The 21139-nt window shown below is 48.4% G+C and overlaps 1 protein-coding gene across 4 annotated transcripts in view; it reads left to right on the top strand.

The window, feature by feature from the left end:
* The window catches only part of LOC311522656 (uncharacterized protein), a 64770-nt gene extending 45869 nt beyond the window's left edge, over positions 1-18901 (top strand). For 2 of the 4 annotated variants that reach the window (XM_084632112.1, XM_084632110.1), the window contains exons 12-22: positions 3198-3260; positions 3905-3961; positions 5312-5388; positions 5735-5799; positions 7420-7643; positions 8706-8965; positions 10142-10267; positions 12088-12229; positions 13739-13777; positions 15076-15364; positions 15908-18901. In XM_084632112.1, the coding sequence (XP_084488238.1) occupies positions 3198-3260; positions 3905-3961; positions 5312-5388; positions 5735-5799; positions 7420-7643; positions 8706-8965; positions 10142-10267; positions 12088-12229; positions 13739-13777; positions 15076-15364; positions 15908-15977 (1412 nt within the window). In that variant the 3' untranslated portion in view covers positions 15978-18901. The remainder of the gene's footprint in view (positions 1-3197; positions 3261-3904; positions 3962-5311; positions 5389-5734; positions 5800-7419; positions 7644-8705; positions 8966-10141; positions 10268-12087; positions 12230-13738; positions 13778-15075; positions 15365-15907) is intronic. The other 2 variants (XR_014712174.1, XM_084632111.1) reach the window with 2 other exon arrangements.
* The last annotated feature ends 2238 nt before the right edge of the window (positions 18902-21139 follow it).

Raw genomic sequence — 21139 nt, 5'->3', positions numbered from 1 at the left:
ATCTAGCATTTGATACTTTGGAATCACCCTCAAAAAGGATTATTCTAGTCCTACAGGGTTTGCAACCAGAAACCAAGAACAACAAAATCAGGTTGAATCCACCCCTGGGCAAGCAATTCTAAGAAAGCTGACAAACTATCAACTTCCCCTTGAGGGATTTTCATACTCGCCCTGCTCCAAACTCATTGGTAGTGGCAGCTGCTGTTCAGAGAACAAACTGAGGTAAATTCCATTCTACCCATTCTGATAGAAAGGGCAAAAAATTAGATACCCTGGGTAGGAAAGTTTTCTCCTCTGCTACATTGAGCATTAGAGTGTCCAACTACCAGGCAGTAATGTCTCGGTATCAATACCACCTAAGGGAGATGATTGGTCTATTTGCAAAGTCTCTGCCAGAAAAGCAGAGGAAACTGGCCAGAACATCCATTTTGGAAGGCCAGCCAGTGGCAAAACATGATTTAAAGGCTTGTTTGACTTCTGAGATGCACCTTCCAGTGTGGCAGTTTCAGCAATTACACTAAGATATAAGTCTTGGCTTCGCTCTTCTGGTCTCCCTCCCGAAAACAGAACCAGGGTAGAAGATCTTCAATTTGAGAGGCATGGATTATTCAGTGCTGGAACTGATGAACTTCTAGAAAAGATAAAGGACACTGTGTCTACAGCTGGATTGCCTGAGATCTCTAAGTCATTGAGGAGGAGGTTTGATGTGCCAATGTTCAGGTATCACAGGCAGCAATACCAATTGTCTTTGTCTTATTTAGTGAAAAAGAAACAATATCAGCAGAAACCCCTTGCTCATCTTCAGCAGAGAAGGGAAGAATCATAGAATATCAGGGTTGGAAGGGACCTCAGGAGGTCATCTAGTCCAACCCCCTGCTCAAAGCAGGACCAATCCCCAATTTTTGCCCCAGATCCCTAAATGGCCCCCTCAAGGATTGAACTCACAACCCTGGGTTTAGCAGGCCAAAGCTCAAACCACTGAGCTATCCCTCCCCCCCAAGACTTATAAGCCCCATCCTGAAGGGAAATTAGTTTCATCATCTACTTATGCACCAGGTCCTTGGTCTCAGATTTGACGAGATCCTTGAAAACCTCTGAGCAATTTCTACCCAATCACTCATTTGCCTGCCTCCCCCACACACACACACACCTTCAGAAACCATCTTTCTCACTCCTTCAACACTTGGAGTGCCATCACTATGGACAGATGGATTCTGGAGATTGTCCAAAGGCTTTTCCATTCAGTTCAGTACCCCTCCCACCCCCAACCCTCCCCTTACAGTATGGGCGAGACAATAATGATGTTCAGACCTCCTAAAGATATCACAAGGAGTCTGTCTCTCCTAGCAACCACATATTTATTGACCCGTAAGAGTGATTGGATTTGCCACCCAGACCCACCATAATGGCATATGGCAGCATGGACCACAGGAGTCTGTTCTGCTCAAAAAAAAGTTCAAGACACTTTCTCAAACTCCAAGAAACAGCCAACCTGCAGGTGTTATGACCTTAAGTGGAAAAGGTTCTCTTAGCTCTGAGCATAAACCCAATTTCAGCTCCTGTTCAACCTGCATTGGAGTACCCACTTCATTTGAAAAAAGAAAAGGAGTACTTGTGGCACCTTAGAGACTAACCAATTTATTTAGTCTCTAAGGTGCCACAAGTACTCCTTTTCTTTTTGCGAATACAGACTAACACGGCTGCTACTCTGAAACACTTCATTTGAGATGCTTAAGGCTTTTCTTATCCATGAGAGTGCATCTTGCAGCTTTTCTTATCCATGAAAGTGGCATCATGTGTTAATTGACAATGAGATTGTATTTAGTCATGACTCTGTAAATAGATTCCTGAAGAGACTAATGAATGTCTACCCTCCAGTCAAGGAACCTACACCAACACGGGACCTCCTTCTCATACTTAGCTCATGAAACTGCCCTTTGAGACTTTGGGAGGTGAGTTAAGACAGTCTTCATTGTGGCCATTCTATCTGCTAGAAGGGAAGAGTTACAAGCTCTTATGGATGACCCACCATTTATAGTCTTCCACAAGATAAAGGGGTTCTTCCCCCTCACCCTAAACTCCTCCTCACAGTGGTAACAGAATTCTATCTCAAATATTCAATTCACTTGCCAGTACATTTCCTAGCCCTCACCCTCAGTCGGGGGAGGTGAAGTTACACGCATTACACACTCCTACGTGGCTCTGTCCCTCTTCCAAGAGACCACCAGAGCAAAGGCGGCTTCCATGGCCTACCTTAGACATGTCCCAACTTTAGAGATCTGCAGAACTGCCACCTGGAGCTCTGTTCACACCTTCATGGAACACCACTGCCCTGATCTGGCATCCAGATTGGAGCCAAATTGGTAAGGCCATATTACTATTACTGTTTAACTAGGACTCCGCATCCCACCATCCAGAGACAGGAGTGCTGCTTATCAAACTGTCCCATGAGAGGGATCGTGCTGAGGCCACTGAAAGAAGAAATTAACGTTATTCACCTGGAGCTGGAGTTCTCAGAGATGGACTCTGCACATTCCTACTCCCTGTTCACCTTCCCCACTTCCTTAGGGTCCTAGTTACAACTTTGGACTTGAGGAGGTGGTGGAAGGAACCAAGGTGACTGGAGCGCCAGGCCCCCTTTCCTAGCCAGACCCTCAGCACATACAGGCAGGGCAAGAATAGGGCAGGAGGGTGCTCCAAAGGGCACTGCTGTCCACCCTCAGAACTGTATCGTTGGCGTATTCCATGAGTGGGAATGTGCAGAGTCAACTTCAAAGAACTCCACTTCATGCACGTGCATGGAAATCTTTCTATCGTCTTTTAGGTTTACAGGCTGAGAGCTCTTCCTGGGCAGGGGACTCTGCCTTGCCATAGGCCAGTACAGGGTGCTGCAGTGATGGAAAAATAATAGTACAATGAAATTTTCACCTACTGCCGTCCAGTTTCAAACCTCTGTTTTCAAGGAAAGATGTGGGCAAAGTGGGAGGTAGTGTTGCCTAGTGGATAGCACACTGGACTGGAACTCTTGGTTAATCTGTTTGGAATCACTCCAAGTTTAGATCTGTGAAATTGAGATCAGAATCCAGCCCTGACTTCACTGACTCAGTGAGGTTGTTCTGGATTTACACCAGGTTCACTGAGGTCAGAATTTGGCTCAGATTGTTTGGAATTTTGTCAGTTTCCATTTTTCTTTTCAGGATGCATCGATGAAGACAGTGACTCTGACCCCAATTCTGTTGCAAAGACAGAGGCAGCAGAAGGTGGGTGGTGCTGATTGTAGCTCCACCTCTCTCTCTCTCTCTCTCTCTCTCTCTCTCTGTCATGCACACTGGCCTATCGCAGCCACATGCATTTCTGCTCTCACAGTGCCAGTGGGTCCACTTTATTCCTTGCAGTTACCATTTGGTATAAGCAATTCGGCTTGTGCACAGCCTCCGAGTGCAGTAGGCTCAGGATTCTCTTTCACTTCCTGTCCCAAACTGCTATTTGTGCAGCATCACTGGGTGGCCGTTCGCCAGCTGCTGTGCCCCACCCCAGAAGTGGCTACATTTCAGCACCAAAGTGAGCAATTACGGTGCAACACTGCTGTGCAGTTGTTAACCAGCTGCCCCAACCCCAGAAGTAGCTGCATTTCTGTGCTGCCAAACTTCTGCCATACTGCACAGACCCATAGGTCTGATCTGGGTGACAGGGAGGTGGGAGGATATTGGGCTAGATGGGCCTGTTGGTCTGATCAGGGGCAGCAGGAACGGGTCAGGATATAAGGCTAATTGACCCCATAGGTCTGCTGTGCCCCACCCCAGAGGTGGCTACATGTTTATCCCTGGAAAGCAGTTTGGGATGGAAGGCGCCTGGGAAATAGACAATAATGACATTATTATTATTATTATTATTCACTCCCCAGAGATCATCTGGAAACAGACCCTCCTGCCCTCCACTGGGTCTGCGGCTGGTGCTGCAGGTGAGTGAGGTTCAAATTGCCCAGAGTTGCAGGTGGTTTGATGGGCCTCGCTCATGGCTGAGCAGAAAGAAACAAAATGTCCCCTCCACCTGTTGTTCTGACCATCCCCTGATCCGACCCTGCCACCACTGCCCTCATCACCCGCATCAGGTTTAATCTCCGGTGCTTGCAGGATCACTCTGGGCTCTCCCCTCCCTATTCTGCCCCCACCCCACATCCTGCCCACTCTTCTTCCCTTTATGCCTTGATCCTGTCAGGGTTCCCTCCCCACTCTGAACTCTGGGGTACAGATATGGGGACCTGCATGAATGACCCCCTAAGCTTATTTCTACCAGCTTAGGTTAAAAACTTCCTCAAGGCACAAATTCCCTTCCTTGTCCTTGGACAGTATTGCTGCCACCACAAAGTGATTTAGACAAAAATGCAGGAAAAGGGTCACTTGCCGTCCCTGTTTCCCCAAAATATTCCCCCAAACCCCTTCACCCCTTTTTCTGGGGAGGCTTGAGAATAATATACCAACCAATTGGTTACAATGTGAGCAGAGACCAAACCCTTTGGTTTTTAGGACACTGAAAATCAATCAGGTTCTTAAAAGAAGAACTTTATTATAAAGAAAAAAAGTAAAAGAATCACACCTGCAAAATCAGGATGGAAGGTAACTTTACAGGGTAATAAAAAGATTTAAAACACAGAGGACTCCCCTCTGGACTCAGCTTCACAGTTACAAAAAACAGGAATAAAACTACCTCTTAGCATAGGGAAAATTCACAGGCTGAAACAAAAGATGATAACCTAACTCATTTCCTTGCCTCACTTACAATTTCTATAATTCTTAGATGGATTATTCCAGGTATATTTTCAGGAGATGTTGTCCCTGCTTGGCTTCTCTCTCCCTCCGGAGAGGGAACAAACAAAGAGAGCACAAACAAAACCTCCCCCCGCATATTTGAAAGTATCTTCTTTCCTTATTGTTCCTTTTAGTCAGGTGCCAACTGGGTTATTTGTGCTTCTTAACCCCTACAGGTAAAGATTCAGTACAGCTGCTCAGGAGGGATTTTATGCTACCCTTATCTATATGTTTATGACAGTCCCCCTCACTGAACCCATCTATCCTGTGCCGCCCCACCTTCTCCCTCAACACAGAGCCCTTCCCCCAGGCCTTGCGAGCCCAGTGGTCCCTGCACAGCAGCAGCATCAGAGCTGGGTTAATGCACAGAACAGATCCATCCGTGGGGGAGTTTGCCGATGGAAATGCCCAGATCCCATTGCTGTGCACGGGGGATGGGGGCTCATTATCCAATGCTGTGAGAAGGTGAGATGTGAAAGGGCCTTTCCCCCTCTCTGCTGCAGGAGAGACCAGCCGGAGTGAGGATTCCAGCAGGGACCCCTGGGGACAGGACAAATGTGACTTGTGTCCCAGAGAGGAGGTAAAGGATTGTGGGATCACTCAGATCCTTGTCTGTCGGTCCATCTATTGCCTCACCCTTCTCTCTATCTCTTCCCCTCCCTCTCAGCCATACCTCTGAGAATTACACCACTGCCCAGACCGGGGCATCTCTGTCCCCTGGGAAATGCCCCAAGGGAATGACTGACTGTGGGGCTGGAATCCAGCTGGTCAGAGTCCCCCCTGCCAGCCACGCTGCCAGGGTCCCAGGCCATGGAAACAGCCCCCAGCTGAACACTTGGCCACAGCTGCTCAGATTCCCTCTGCAAAGAGCTCTGCAGTGGGAAATCCCCAGTGGGGCCAAGTTAATGCCAGTTCCTGTGTTTTAGGATCCTCCAGAAGAAATACACCCTGAGACTGTTCGGGGCCCAGATGGGAACCAGGAGATGTACAGGTAAGAGCTGGGGCTGGGAGTTCGGTGTCACCCCCTCTGCAGCTGTCTGTGTCTGGGAGCGCAGGCCAGCTCCTATCACACTGAGTGCGCAGCATCCCATGGGGTGGGCTCAATGTCCTGAGATGCCACGCAAACAGCCTGGGACACTGTTTTCGCCTTCCTCTGTAGCATGGGGCACAGGTCAATTGCTGGAGGAGTCTCTGCTCCTTGAAGTCTTTAAACTACGATTTGAGGACTTCAATAGCACAGATATAGGTGTGAGGTTTTTTGCAGGAGTGGTGGGTGAAATTCTGTGGCCTGCGTTGTGCAGGAGGTCAGACTAGATGATCATAATGGTCCCTTCTGACCTAAATATCTATGAATCTATGAACCTTCTGTTTGTTAGCACCTCCATAAGTGTTATTTTTATAACCTCCCCCAAAACCACCATCACAGACCTGCACAGCAACGTGGTCTACAGTTTTCTCCAGTCCTCAGCTACTTTCGCCTGGGAGAGGAAGACGAAGAGATTTTGCCACCCTGAGCTCTGACTTCTTCCCAACTCTGCCAGCCCCACCCCCACCCCGCTCTGCACTTCCTTCCAGTTCTTCTTAACTGTCCTCTCAGCTAATGGGATACTTAGCTATGATTTTGTAATTATAATTAGCAATATTAGAATTGGAAAAGTTGCAGAGAAGGGCAACAAAAATGATGAGGGGGATGGAACAGCTTCCACGTGAGGAGAGTTCAAAAAGACTGGGACCTTTCAGCTTGGAAAAGAGACAGCTAAGGGGGGACACGACAGAGGTCTATAAAATTGTGACGGGTGTGAAGAAAGTGAGTAAGGACATGTTATTGACGCCTTCACATAACGCAAGAACTAGGGGTCACCAAATGAAATTAACAGGCAGCAGGTTTAAAACAAACAAAAGGAAGTACTTCTTCACACAATACACAGTCAGCCTGTGGAACTCCTTGCCAGAGGATGTTGTGAAGGCCACAACTATAACTGGGTTCAAAAAAGACCTAGATAAGTTCCTGAAGGATAGGTCCATTAATGTCTATTAGCCATGTTGTTCAGCGATGCAATCCTATGCTCTGGGTGTCCCTAGCCTCTGATTGCCAGAAGCTGGGAGTGGACAACAGGGGATGGATCACTTGATAATTGCCCTATTCTGTTCATTCTCTTTGAAGCATCTGGCACTGAATACTGTCAGAAGACAGTACACTGGGCTAGATGGACCATTGGTCTGACCCAGTATGGCCATTCTTATGTTCTTAGCTTATCAGCCTCCAGTCTGAGTAGGTAATGAAGTACTCCACTCCTCCATCAGGTCTTTCCTGTGGGGACTGATTAATGCTTAAGTGATTGGAGTGCTGGGCCAGCAACTAGCTTTCAGTCTTCCAGTGAGACTGACTCTCCTTAACTCCTAACAGGGATGGAGTCTGAGAAGGTCCAAGTGTTCTCATTATCACCCAGCTTTTGTTGTTGTATATAGAGTAATCCTGATATCAAAGCACAGGGCTGAGCTGAAGGCAGAGTTAAGGGGATAAATGTGAGGGCACCTGGGGTCAGTTGGAAAAGGACGTGAGATGGTTCCAGCCAGTGCTGTTTAACCCTTTTCTCCCCATGCTCTGCAGGGTTCACCTCCCAAGGGCAGGCTCGTTCCGTTGCTCTGAAACTGAACTGGGGTTTGAGGTGATAGCAGCCGTGACCATCCAATATGGATACGACTTCTGGGATCGGCGAATGAGCACATCTGAAAAGCAGCAATGGATGGTGTCCAGCCCTTTGTTCAACATCAGGGTAGAACCACCTAGGGCCGTGGCAGCCGTTCACCTCCCGCACTTCCTGTGCCTTGCAGGTACGGTAGTAAAATACTGCTACAAACGGCATTCTATAGCTCCTTTCAGCCACACAGGAGATTTCCATAAGCCAGGTTTTTAAAGGTATTTAGATTAATAGATTCCAAGGCCAGAAGGGACCATTGTGATAATCTAGTCTGACTTCCTCCATAGCACAGGCCAGAAAAGTTCCCCAAACGTATTGCCTATCTTTTAGAAAAACATCCAATCTTGATTTTAAAATTGCCAGTAATGGATAATCCACCACAAAGCTTGGTAAATTGTTCCAATGGTTAATTACTGTCACTGTTAGACCTTTCTCTGCTGGACTGAAGAGCCCATTACTACATATTTGTTCCCTATTGGGGTTCTTATAAACTATGATCAAGTCAGTTCTTTGTTAAGCAAAATAGATTGAGCACCTTGAGTCTCACTATAAGGCATGTTTTCTAATTGTTTAATCATACTTGTGGCCCTTCTCTGAACTCTCTCCGACTTATCAACACCCTTCTAAATGTAAGGTGCTACATTTAGGGAAGAAAAACCAAATGCACAAATACAAAATGGGGGATAACTGGCTTGGCAGCAGCACTGCTGAGAAAGATCTGGGAGTGGTGGGGGGTCACAATCTCAACATGAGTCAGCAATGCGATGCTGTTGCAAAAAAAGCAAATGCAATTTTAGGTTCCATTTACAGAAGTATAGTATGCAAATCACGGGAGGCGATAATACCGCTCTACTCAGCACGGATTAGGTCTCAGCTGGAGTACTGTGTCCAATTTTGGTCACCAATGTATAGAAAGAATGTAGGAGCAGAGCCATGACAAAGATTATTCCAGAGCCATGGGTTCAGTAGGAAATTGGGCAAAGGTCATTTGATCTTTTGGGACAGGAAGCAAGAAACACTGGTTTCAAAATGCTGATCTCACACTGGGGAGAGCAAATGAGCAGTGAGCTGTCTACAATGGACATTTCCTCCAGAGCAGGGAACAGAGTCCTGACTCTCAAGCCCTGATCCAGCCATTAGGCAGCTAGGGGAACAAGACAGGTAAAATCTCACGTTCTTTGTTGTCCTTCAACAGCAGCAGAGGTTGACATTTCTCAGCTTCAAGTGGCCCATTTTGTTGACTGGGGGATGATCCTGGAAAGTCCAACACGGGTGAGGCCGTTCCACGCCGTGCTGGAGAACCCCAGCTTCTCTCCAATTGGACTGCTTTGGAAACAGATCTATTCTAAGCTATTTCCTCCAATACACACCCTGGTGCTGCTTTATCGGTCCAGCAGGGCTGCAGATGTAACCCTCCACCTCTACTTGATACCCAGTGATCTCTCACTAGTACAGGTAAAGGAGAATCCAATAATAATATACTGTAGATATACATTGTCCAGATCCACAAGCTACACTTGGGCTGAGAAGAAGGAGTGAGTTGCAACATCCTCTAGCATGCACTGTAGTGAAATAACTGCACAAACCAGTGCAGTGATGTGTGCTTCTGAGGGCCGAGTGACTCCAAACTCACTCCCCAGAGTGTAATTCTACCTCGGAAATGTTAGAAAGGATTTCCGTTGAATCTGAGTGAGTTATGTCCAGTCCCATGTGACTGGGATGGGACATGCTGCCTACCTGGGCCACACAGATAAGGAAGACAGCTTAGGCAGAGAGCTCTGGAGTTCTGGGCTGGGTTTATATATGGGAAGGAAGGCAGCCGGGTATGGCTAAACAGCCAGATGGCTAGACAATTAAGCAGCTACACAGAGGAACGAGTGCATCACATGCAGCCCTCCCCTCCCCCAGGGTTACCGCCTGTGCATTGCTCTATGTGTACATAAAGGCTTTCTCACATGCCTCTTTGAAGCCCCGTGTGAGGACCGAAGAGACTGTCTGTCTCAGGCCTTTGGAATCGTTCAGGACTGTCTTGGCCTCTTTTTGCTTCTTGGAGAAAGAAGGCCTGAGATGCTCATTATGTGAAATAAGGCCTGCTGCTGTCCCCACCCCACATCCCTGCTGTTTATGGTACTGCCATCAGGGATATCCTCCAGTCTTAGAGGTTTTTAAGGCCCGTCTTGACAAAGCTCTGGCTAGAATGATTTAGTCGGGGTTGGTCCTGCTTTGGGCAGGGGGTTGGACTAGATGACCTCCTGAGGTCCCTTCCAACCCTAATCTATGATTCCATATATAGTCTGGTCTCACCTGGCTTTGTTGGAGGCCCTCTGGAAGGTACAAAGCTGGTTGCTGTCAGTTCTTAGTCCCTTAATTTAATATGGATCCAGCCATGAAATGAAGATGGGGAGCAGATTTGACTTTCCTTATTGGGAGCAAAATCACACTAAAAATGCAGGTTCCTCAAGGTTACTCCTCACTTGCAGCTTTTGTAATGCCACTGCCCCTGGGATCACAAAGACTCTTCTCCCCGTTGGCTGCGATGTAGCAGTTAAAAAGGAATCTGGACCCTTTCTCCCCTGGGCCCATCCATCTCTCTTTGGATCTCCAAGGAATAATGGTGCTTGTACTTCACAGGCAATTGAGGACAATGAAATGAAGTACCAGTCAATAAGGGTGCGCAAGCCTTCTAAAAGCAAGCCCCTACGCTTCGGCTCTTGTTCTTTTGTATCCAGTCCCTCAGAAATAGAAGTGACACCTAAGGTATGTAAAATTTAAACTCTCTGCTTCCATTGAGGATTAACAATATTAAGGTCTGCTGTGATAACTGGGTCTGCAAATTTACCATTATTGCGAGCTCAACTGTAAAAAGTGAGTGTAAGTTCATGAAGCGTCAAAATAACCCATAACAATCAGTACTGATGGGAAAAGGTACAGAAGGGAGACAGACTGAATTAGTCCAAACAAAAAGGCCCTCAGGATCTAATGCAAGGACTGTGTTAAGATCATGCCTGGTAAACAAGAAAATGTGGGACTAGAAATCAATGAACTAAACTTGGTGTATCAGATAGGCCTAATTGAAGGACAAAATTATGAGAGGATGGGCTGTTCCCCTCACTCCTTTTTGGGGTCCTTAAAGAAAGAGATTTGGGGAGAGAAATTTGGCTACAGGAGTGAGCTCCACCTTGATAGCTGCCACTCGCCCCGTCTCCTGGGACCCGGACCTTCTGCATCTCCATCCTGAAAGATGTCCAGACCAGCCCAGGAAGAGGAACCCAGATGACATCGCCACCTCCACTGGCTTCAGCTGAATCTCGAGTACTACCTGGGATGTGAGACTTTGTCTCTCTTCTCCCCTCCCCCATGTGTTCTTTCCCTTCCCTACTTTATTTCTTTTCTGTCCTAGCTCTCTCCTTTTTCCATCTGTCTAATGAAAGTCTGGCTTGACCAGCCAAGTCTGGAGATTTTGAAACACTGCTGTAAGCCTGTGACCAGAAAGATGCAGCTTATAGCTATTCCGTAGACAGCCGGACTCTTGTATGAGTTTGCCAGGTCTCGGACAGGCTGATCAGACAATGTGCTGGGCCTATGTTTCTCCAGCAATGAAGTAGCCAGTGAGAGTCAGCATCAGAGACAAAAGCATTTTCTTTCTTTGCTGTTCTTTTCTCTCCCCTTTTCTGTGTGCTTGTCTTGTCTTGTTTTGTCTTACTGGAAACAGGATCAGACTTTAACAACAACAGTAACTATGACAACTCCAGCCCCTCTCAGCTAACTTCACTTTTCCCCAAAGAGCACAGTTATTACCATCTTTGATACCATCTGAGACATCAAGGTGGTTTTTCCTTCTAAAAACTCTCTGTAGCGCACAGGAAAGGGAACAAGGGATGTTGTTACAATCAAATCCTTATTTACTACTTTACATTTCAAAGACTTCAACTGTTTTTCCTTCTGTTCTGTATCTTTAATCAGAGGTTATGGCACAGGATGTAGAGGATGACTCAGTAGGGGGTGCTCTCACCTCACAGTCAATGTTGACCCTACTTCCCTGATACAGTGCAAGGGGGCTCTGTGCTGCAGGGAGCCCTGGATGACAGGAGGCCAGTGGAGCTATTGACAGGGATGGAGAAGGCAGAGACAGGGAAGGGGTTGGAAGGGGAGGTGAGGAGCTGAGCTCAGTATGAACCGGCTGCAAGAGATACCAGAGGAGGCAGGGCTCTGGCAGAGTGGGTAGAGAGGCTGACCTGGGAATCGTCAGCACAGAGGTGGGAGCTGAATCTGCCCCTCTTATGCTTTCAGTGGGACAGTTGGAGTGAACCAAGAGGGGCTCAGTCAGTCTGAGGGCAGAGCGAGCCCAGGGGCAGGAAGTGAGTGAGAAAGGGATGAAAGTTATATTGACGGCTACTGTGTTCCTGGTAATGGGAGGTCAAACGCAGAAGGCCCCTCCTCCTCTGAGAACTCAGGGAGGATTATTAAGGATACATAAGGATTTGGGGAGGATTGTTGAGGATCCACATGCATCGCCCACTCCTGCTCTGCCGGCTCAGGTGGGCTCACCACAAGGGGGTGACTTCTCTTTGCTGCAGGAGTTGGAGTTCTCCAATATGGCAGTTCATCCCCTGGATCCAGACATGGAAATCTACACCAGAGACTTGGGGGGCAAATTGGAGCTCAGCCTGGTGGAGAAGAAAACACAGCAACAGATCTGGGAGACAACTGTGAGACCAGGTGGGTTCAGCCAGAGATCCTGGCAGAGGGCAGAGGATTGTGCAGGAAGCCCTCTCCCAGCATCTGCTTGTAGTTGCTAGGGCCAGCAATGTGCACACAATAAGGCAGGACACATGTGCACAGCCACCTCCTACAGCCCATGGGAATGTGAACTGGGGCTGGGCTGGGGAGGGAGAGCAGAGGAGCAGGTTTGGAAATGCCCATTGAGATCACGTCACTCTAGTCCCCAAACAGAGGCACCCAGCACTGTGCTGCAGTCACTCTGCCTACCATGGCCATGGAGAATCTCACAACAACCGAGGGGGAGAGAATGCTCCAATTCTTGCTCCCAAACTCAGCCCTTGCCTCTACAGCTAGAGCAGCTCCATCAGGGATCGGGTCTGTGACACTTGGCTGGGAAGTTGTGATTCCACCTAGAAGAGGGCAGGGAGCACAGACACACCAGCTAACTCATTGCTCCCTGGCTGGCCTCGCACCGAGGGGTAATGTCCATCCAGCCAGCCTCGCTCCCAACCCAACATCAGACCCAGAGTGTATCCAGCCTATAGGTGGAGACTACACCCAACTAGGACAGTACATTGATTGATGTGCCCTCATCTTTCATTGCTCAGGGTGGTATTATCAGAATCTCCTTCCTTAGAAGTTTTTTAAGGTCAGGCTTGACAAAGCCCTGGCTGGGATGATTTAACTGGGGATTGGTCCTGCTTTGAGGACCTGAGGTCCCTTCCAACCCTGATATTCTATGATTCTATGATTAACTGCATTAGCTCCTGACCTTGCATTCACCAGCATGAAGACCCATATCTCTTTGCACAGGTGCCCTGCGCTCCTGAGAATTATCACTGAGCAGAACTGAATCTCTCAGCATTGTTTTGTGCCTATTGCACCCATAAGTGCATCATCCTTTCCTCTTGTCTCATCTCTCCCTGCTCAGCCCAGAGGAATCAAGGGGCTCAAGTTCTCTCAGCCATATGGCCACCCCAGGTCCTCCATAGTCCTAGCACACGCAAACATTGTTCAACCCTCTCAGCGATATTAAGGTACTCATCAAAAGGACATGACTGCTGTCTAAACCTGTCAATCCCCTGCTCTAACTATCAGCCCACACTCCTTCACATGGCTAAAAGAAGAACCCAGGCGTCTGGTGCCTTCATTCCAAGACCATCTTTCCCTCCCTATTCACAAACTCAGCATGGTGGGTGCTGTAAAATGGCCTGATGCTGGTTGGTGCTGAGCTCCTGAACTCCCATTTGGAGTGGTGAGCACTTAACCCTCCTCAGGATCAGGCCGTAAGAGTGAATTAATAAGCCCTCCTCTTAGCCTCACGGTGAAGAGATCCATGGAAATTACTGCTCAGGGCAGTAGCTACAGAGATACAGAGTTAGTACATGGTAATTAGCTGCACTGCCATGTGAGTGGCTTAGCCAGTCAGATACCAGATATCGAGTGGGATCTCTCATGAGCAGCACGAACCCAGTATCTGATTCCCTCTTTCCTTCTCTCTTCCAGGGGATGTGAAGCTTCCTGGCTCCACCCCAACACGAGCAGGTCAGTACGAATTCATGGAGCTTGTGATCCCGGTGTCTAATCCCAGTTGTTCTCTCAGAGGCCCAGATCCTCCTGCCTGCAGCACAGGGGTTTGCGTGGAGAAGCTCCATTAGGTCCCATCAATTCCCTGTCCACTTAGGGGCCAAGGTAAGGATCCCAGGGCCCTGTCCAGTGGCGAAGAACCATCGGTTCTTCTCCAGATCATCTTTAAATCCCAGAGGATAAACTGTGGGGGGATCATCCTGCCTTGGACCAGTGTGAGGATAGGCTAGATGGGACCTGAGCAACCTTCTCCACCTTCGGTGCCAAGCTAGGATTGTAGGATTCTCCTCTACTGTGTATTTCTCTGGGGTTTGATCAGTTTAAATGTCAATAGAGCTTCCCTCGAGGACACCATTCCCCTGTCCCCTGGATCTCTCCGTTAGGACATGACTCTGGATACTAGAGAACTAGCTGGTCTAACACCACAAGAGAGTTAAAATATTCAAGAAACAGTGGTAAGTTTACTGCCCATCCTCCCTGTAGGATACGTAAAATATCTGTTTTTCAGATGAACACTGAGGGGTTTTTTACTGAAATGTTTGTTAGTCCCAAAAGGTTCTTTGAACTTTAGCATCAGTGACGATTCATTTACAAAAGTCATGCCAGGAAATGTATCACTTCTCCTATTTGAGATGTCAGTTATCCAATCAGTCAAGTGCTCCTTGAAAGAATAATTTAGCTGGCTGCAGCTACTAAAATGTCAAGTAGTTAACATTATTGACATTTATCCCTTTACGGTTCCAGTATTAACATACTATTGAGTTGAACTGGGGCATTTCACACCTCTCTGACCTATTTTTTAAGTTTCTCTGTAGACTTGGACAGATGCCATTGCATCTGTTTATGTGAGGGTTGCATTAAAAGATTTTCTTTACAACTATAAAGGCTAGCTGGGGAGTTGTTTTTTAGTTAAAATAATAATTGATGGGGCCACATAATACATTGTACATGGGGCCTTAGGAAGAGCTTGTCAACCACCATTGTGGAGGACTGATTACTCTACAGGGCAAGAGGAAGGTGGGAGCTGGTATGTCCCTGTCCATCCATCAGTGGCCAGCCTCCAGGAAATCAGTTGACTTCATGTCACCAGTTCTCATTGTCCCACTTAGCTCTCTGTCCTCTGAGCCTCTGATCCTAGGGAGAGGGGGTGAGGAAGAGGAGCTGGGAGAAGGTGGAGAAACAGAGGCTGAGGGATGAGGGATGCACTGGAAAGCATAAAAGTAGAGACATAGTGACAGACAAGGCTCTGTTTTCAGCAAACATCCGAGACAAGATGCCTGAGACCTTGAGAGATGCCTTGCAGGAGACTCTGGATGAGCTGGGGAGTGCAGATATCAAGAGATTCAAGTCCAAATTGAACCATATGAAGCTACCAGAGGGGTACAAGAGGATCCCCAATGGGATGCTGGAGGAGGCCAACTCCCTGACCGTGTGTGACCTGCTGGTACAGTACTACAAGATGGATGGGGCTGCTGAGGTAGCCATTCAAGCCCTAAAGGGAATCAACCAGAATGAGCTGGCAGGAAAGCTTGAGACGGATACCAGGTGAGTGAGGGTTGGGTGGAGCTTCCATTTACTCCCTCTTGGCTTCAATTTCCATCTCTTCGATCTGACTATTTCAGGACATCAGGCTGTGGCCTTTTCCTGGAAGGGTTTTTATCTTTCTCTCCCATGCTCAGCTCTCCAGGGTCTGAGGCCTTTGCAAGAACTAACAGACATTACAGTAAAATGATCAGACTCTCTCCTCAATAGTTGGCATTTTCAGTAGAGCATTCTCTTTCCGAAAGCCCCCCTGTCTTAGACAGATCTGGGGTCCTCTTCCATTGTTACAAATAATTCACACACAAAGCCAAAAGCTTTACAATGTGTGTGCACTGAGCGGTTCCTTCCCCTCCCCATCCCCTGGTAAGACAGGAGTCACATGGGCCCACATCTCAAAAGTATTGGATGTCAAATTCCTGGTGAAATCAATGGGAATTAGGAGCCTAAATACTTTTGTGGATCTGGGCCATAGTGAGCAGCAAGATGTGCTGAGTGCACAGGACAGCTCCATCCAGTGGAGTCCTAAATCTCTGTTATGTTCTGCAGGAGAATTCCAGCTGGCACTGATTCCATATGTAGCCGTTTTTCTGCAGTGCAGTTGGGATCGCCCATCTGAAGATGAGCGCACTCCCGACAGAAATGAACTGATCACAGCTGGTCCAGCGAGGTCTCTCCATTTGTCTGAAGAAATGTTAGCGAGATTCAGTGCGAGCCTTTCCATGCAATTACAACAGCACGTCCCTGAAGAAGCAGAAGTCGCATATCACCACAGCACAGCTCCCAGGGCTGACCCCGGAGCAGGAATCTGTTTCCCAGGCAGGAATTCCTCTGGTGCTGATCACAGTATTAGCTGAGTAAGTCACAGACATCAACTGAGGGGGCCCCCTGATGAACTAGGGAACTATTATTCCCATGTCACAGCATGCACTGGTTCTTTGGGGGGCTGGGGCTCAGCTGCAATGTGCTAACCTTAGCCCACCTTCCCAGGTGAACGGAGTGACGCCCAGGACCATATGATGGGAGCTTGTGACTAGAAAGCAGTCTGCGGAGAGCATAAGGGCAGCCTGAGCTCCCTCTGGGAGAGTCTGGGGTAGGGAGCCTGCTGCACTGATGGCACCTGATAACTCTCTGAAGCCTGCAGAAAGACCTGCAAGGAGCCAGAGCTTGTTGAGGCATTAGCCTCAGCTGGCAAGGCTACCAAGAACATTGAGCAGGAGACTGGGCTATAAAAAAGGGGAAACCATTTTAAACTGAAAGGACTAATTGATCCAGGGGAAGAGGGCTGGAAGGCTTGGACTTTTACTTTCTGATAATGAAGAACATTAGGGGAGCAGCATTGTGAAAACAGCCGCTATGGTGGCTTGTTTTAGGTAAGATTAGAAGGTAAACTGAGACAGTGGCAGGCCTGAAGCTAGACAGGGTAAGTCCCTGTCTGGAGTGGCTCATGACCGTGAACCAAATGCCTTAAACTGGTGGTATGTTCTAGAATTAGATTTTACCAAGCCAGTAACAAATGTGAACTCCTGGATCACCATAAGAGTCTTACTATGGAGTCCCAGACAGTCCCCTTAGACTCTCCAGGCAAACTTGACTTAGTGATAAATGATCATTTACACCAAAAAACAGACAATATTCTGGTTGCTTTCAGTCCCAACAGACCTGTCCTTTACTCCAGCTCAATTGGTACCCTAGATCTTACACCAAAAACAACCCCTGCAGCCAATACTGTAATAATAAAACTGTAGATAGTTTAACTAGGAAAGAGAAGTAAGAGAACTAAGCACAGGTTAAAGAAAGCAAACATATACAAACCAATGAGTCACCTCTAAATCCTAAGAGTGACAGAGTTGTAGTGAGCGACTATTCCAAGTGTCTTCCAGGGCAGACCCATGAGGCAGCCACTGGGGATCTCTGGTTTCAGTTTGGTTTCTCTGGCCCTTTGAGAATTCAAACATCAAAGAGATGAAAAATCTTCATGCCACCTGTTTTCATTTCTATCTTATAGCAGATGGGAAGAGGCCTTCTGCACATACTTCTCCATGGGTGGATGGAGCAATTAGCAAAGCTTTTGTCTTATAATGGCCCACCTAAATTTTGATAGCCCTCCTGGATGGGTACAGGGGTAGGGGGGACAATTCCTGGGCCTGGGTTCACAAGTCCAGAGAAAACATTTTCCAAGTTATAAAGCAAAACTTACATATTGTCTTGTAGCATGGAATACAGACTTTACAAGTGAGATTAATGCCTCCAGCCTCCTCTATGCAAATAAGCCCCATCCCCATCCCCTGGGGCTAATGAGGGCTCAGGTGGCCCTGTGGTGGGAGGGGCACTGGAAATGTCCCTGGGGTGACCTGACACAAGGGAGCCGGGGGCTGTGTGTGTGTCTCAGATTGAATGCCCCTTCCTGGCCACCCACTAGGGCAGCTGTGAGGGGGATCCAAGCCTCTGTACTCTCAATCCCCTGGGGTGCATTAAACTTTTGAGACCTGAATGGAGTCCTGCCGCTGCCCCAATCTCGGGCCCCCTAGGCCAGTGGCTCTCAACCTTTCCAGACTATTGCACCCCTTTCAAAAGTCTGATTTGTCTTGTGTACCCCCAAGTTTATACCTCACTTAAACTTACAAAATGAGACATAAACATACGGAAGTATCACAGCACACCATTACTGAAAAATTGCTTTTACTTTTTCATTTTTCAAATAAATTGATTGGAACATAAATATTGTACTTACATTTCAGTGTGTCGTCTATAGAGCAGTGTAAACAAGACATTGTCCATATGAAATTTTAGTTTGTACTGACTGCGCTCGTGCTTTTTATGTAGCCTGTTGTAAAACTAAGCAAATATCTGGATGAGTTGATGTGCCCCCTGGAAGACCTCTGCATACCCTTTATGGTACGTGTACCCCTGGTTGAGAACCATTGCCCTACGCCCCGCCCCCAGGACAGAGACGTGCTACCTGTCACCCCCCTTCTGAGCATCAGAGCCACGGTGCAGCCGCCCAGCCCTGCTTCACACAGCGCTGATCCTTCAGCCTGCCCCCTACTCAAACACCCCCTGTCCCGGAACGGCACCCAGAGATGTGAAGCTTCTGGTCTGCACTTCACTCCCTCGGGCACACAGCCATTGTGAATCAGTCAGTGCGCATGTGTGCATAGACACGCACATGCATTTGTGCACACTCACACATACACTCTGTATTCAATCTATCAACTTTATAGGATTAAACAGAAAGCGCGTAAGGCCCAAGAGAGCACAGACCACACAGAACAGTCAGCCATCCCAGACACAATGTCTGGCGCTAGTTCACCCTTCACTTGGGAGCCCTTGGGGAGCATCTATATTCCCTCAGGCAGGCAGGGTCTTTTACCCCACTGCCTACTGCCCTGCAGCAGCCTGCTTCATGTGACTCCAGTACAAGATGGCTCTCATCCCCTGTGCCTCCCTTTATAGATTCTTGCTGGGGTCACCTACCCACCTGCTGCTTTTGGTCTCTTTGGTAACTATTTAAGGTTGCCAGCTTTATAAATGCTGGAAACTGGACCCCCCCCCCGAGGCCCCACCCCATGTTTTCCCCCAATTCCCTACCCCTGCTCCGCCTCTTTCCCCAAGGCCCCGCCCTTGTCTGCCTTCCCCCCCCCCAAGGGCCACCCCCATCACTGGCTCCTCTTCCTCCTCCCCTGTCACTCACTGTATCGGCTCAAGCCTGCCTGCAGGTAGGAGGCAACCCCAGCTGAGCAGGGGCTGGTGTGAGTTAATGGCCCGGCACTTGGCCCCATCCCGCAGTAACCAGACTTGTGGTTCAGGTGCCATTTACAGTTGCCAGGTCCTGAAACCCAGACACCTGTCAACCCTAAATGGCATCCGACACAGAAGCCAAAAATCAGACTGTCTGGGTAAAACCCAGACAGGTGGCAACCCTACCCTATCCCCTTCTCTTCCCCTGCCCTACCCCCTATCTCCTTCTTCTCTCCGCTCCATCCCCTTTCCTCTCCCCATTGTCCCCACCCCATCCCACTCCCCATCCCCTATCCCTTTCTCTTCCCCTGCCCCATCCCCTCCTTCTTCCTCTCCACAACCCATCCCCTTTCCTCTCCACACTGTCCAGTGCCTCATTCCCACTCCCATCTCCTCTTCCCTGCCCCATCCCCATTCCTTCCCCACTGCCTCTTCCTCCAACCCCATCCCACCCCCTTGCCCTTCTCCCCCCATGAGCACTCACCATTGTATGGAAACAGGACCCAGCACACACAAAAGAGGATGATAATGGGCACTAGGACCCAGGAGGCAGCGTTCTGGAGCTGCCACCCTCAGCTGTGGGGAGGGGTGGAGTGAGCCAGCACAGCATGGGAAGGACAGAGGCCCCTTCCCTCCCAACAGACTGATCAGAGTAAGCCCTGCTTGGCACTTGCAGAAATACACGGTTGGGGGGGGGCAATGCTTCCCTGCAAATTACACCCATGGCTGGCGTGGGTTGATAAACTTGTACCTCCCCCACACCCATGGACTGGTAACTTGACTTTTGGTGTCCGGTCAACAGTGCTGACTGGACACTGCTGGGTTCCCTTTTAGACCAGACTTTCCAGTCCAAAACCAGACATCTGGCAACTCTAACTAACTTTCCAGTACTTCCAACCCTCCTCCCTTCAGACACAGATGTTTAACTTTGGAAAGACCATCACTGGGTGCTGATCACTCACCATTGTCTCGGGCCTGGCAGAGATGTGACACAGCCCTGCTAACTCACCTGGGATCCCCAGGCACATAGGCTTTCCATGACGCAACAATGTCACAATACAATTTCATCAAATCAGCCACTATTCAGAAGTTTTACAGGCAGAGCCCCCAGTTCCTCACAGAGGGCAGGGGAGCTCAGCATGTCCTTGGGTTGCCAGTTAAAACAACACAGTGAAATTACCCCAGGGAGCCTGAGGGAGGGAGGGGAATCAAAGAAGGGTGTAGGGTCAGGGAAATTTAGGGATGGGGCAGTTCGGGGTGGGGAGTTATGGACAGCAGGGGTAGTTCAGTCCAGGGGGCACAAATGGGCTTCATTAACCAGCAAGAACTCACCCATCTCCCCAGTGACTTCCCAACCCCAGACGGTGATGGACATTTTCCCTTCTCCCCTGAGATGGGCCTGAGGCCTTTCCCTGGCTCATCTGGGCTCCTTGGGGCTCCAGCAGGGCCCAGCTCTAGGCCACAGCTCAGGCTTTTCCAGGCCCTTAGCCCTGGCAGCAGCTTCTCTCCCTGCACCCCATCCCATCAGCCCAGCTGGGCCCTTCTCCCTGGGTAGGGGATTGTCATAAATATAGAGAGAAGGGTAGCATAAAATCCCTCCTTGGCAGCTGTACTGAATTGCCTTACCTGTAAGGGTTTAAGTAGTTCAAATAACCTAGCTGGCACCTGACCAGAAGGACCAATGAGGAAAGAAGATACTTTCAAATCTGGGGGGAGAAGGTTTTGTTTGGGCTCTCTCTTTGTTGTTCCCTCTCCAGATGGAGAGAGAAGCCAAGGAGGTACAACATCTCCTGAAAATATACCTGGAATATTCCATCTAAAATTATAGAAACTGTAAGTAGGGTAAGGAAATGCGTTAGGTTATCTTTTGTTTTAGCTTGTGAATTTTCCTGTGCTGCAGAGGTAGTTTTATTCCTGTTTTTGTAACTGTGAAGTTGAGTCCAGAGGGGAGTCCTCTGTGTTTTAAATCTTTTTATTTATCCTGTAAAGTTACCTTCCATCCTGATTTTGCAGGTGTGATTCTTTTATTTTTTTTCCTTA

Source organism: Lepidochelys olivacea (assembly GCF_965140295.1).
Source record: "Lepidochelys olivacea isolate rLepOli2 genome assembly, chromosome: 6".
Classification (NCBI taxonomy): Eukaryota; Metazoa; Chordata; order Testudines; family Cheloniidae; genus Lepidochelys; species Lepidochelys olivacea.
This window is presented reverse-complemented; position numbering and strand designations above follow the sequence as displayed.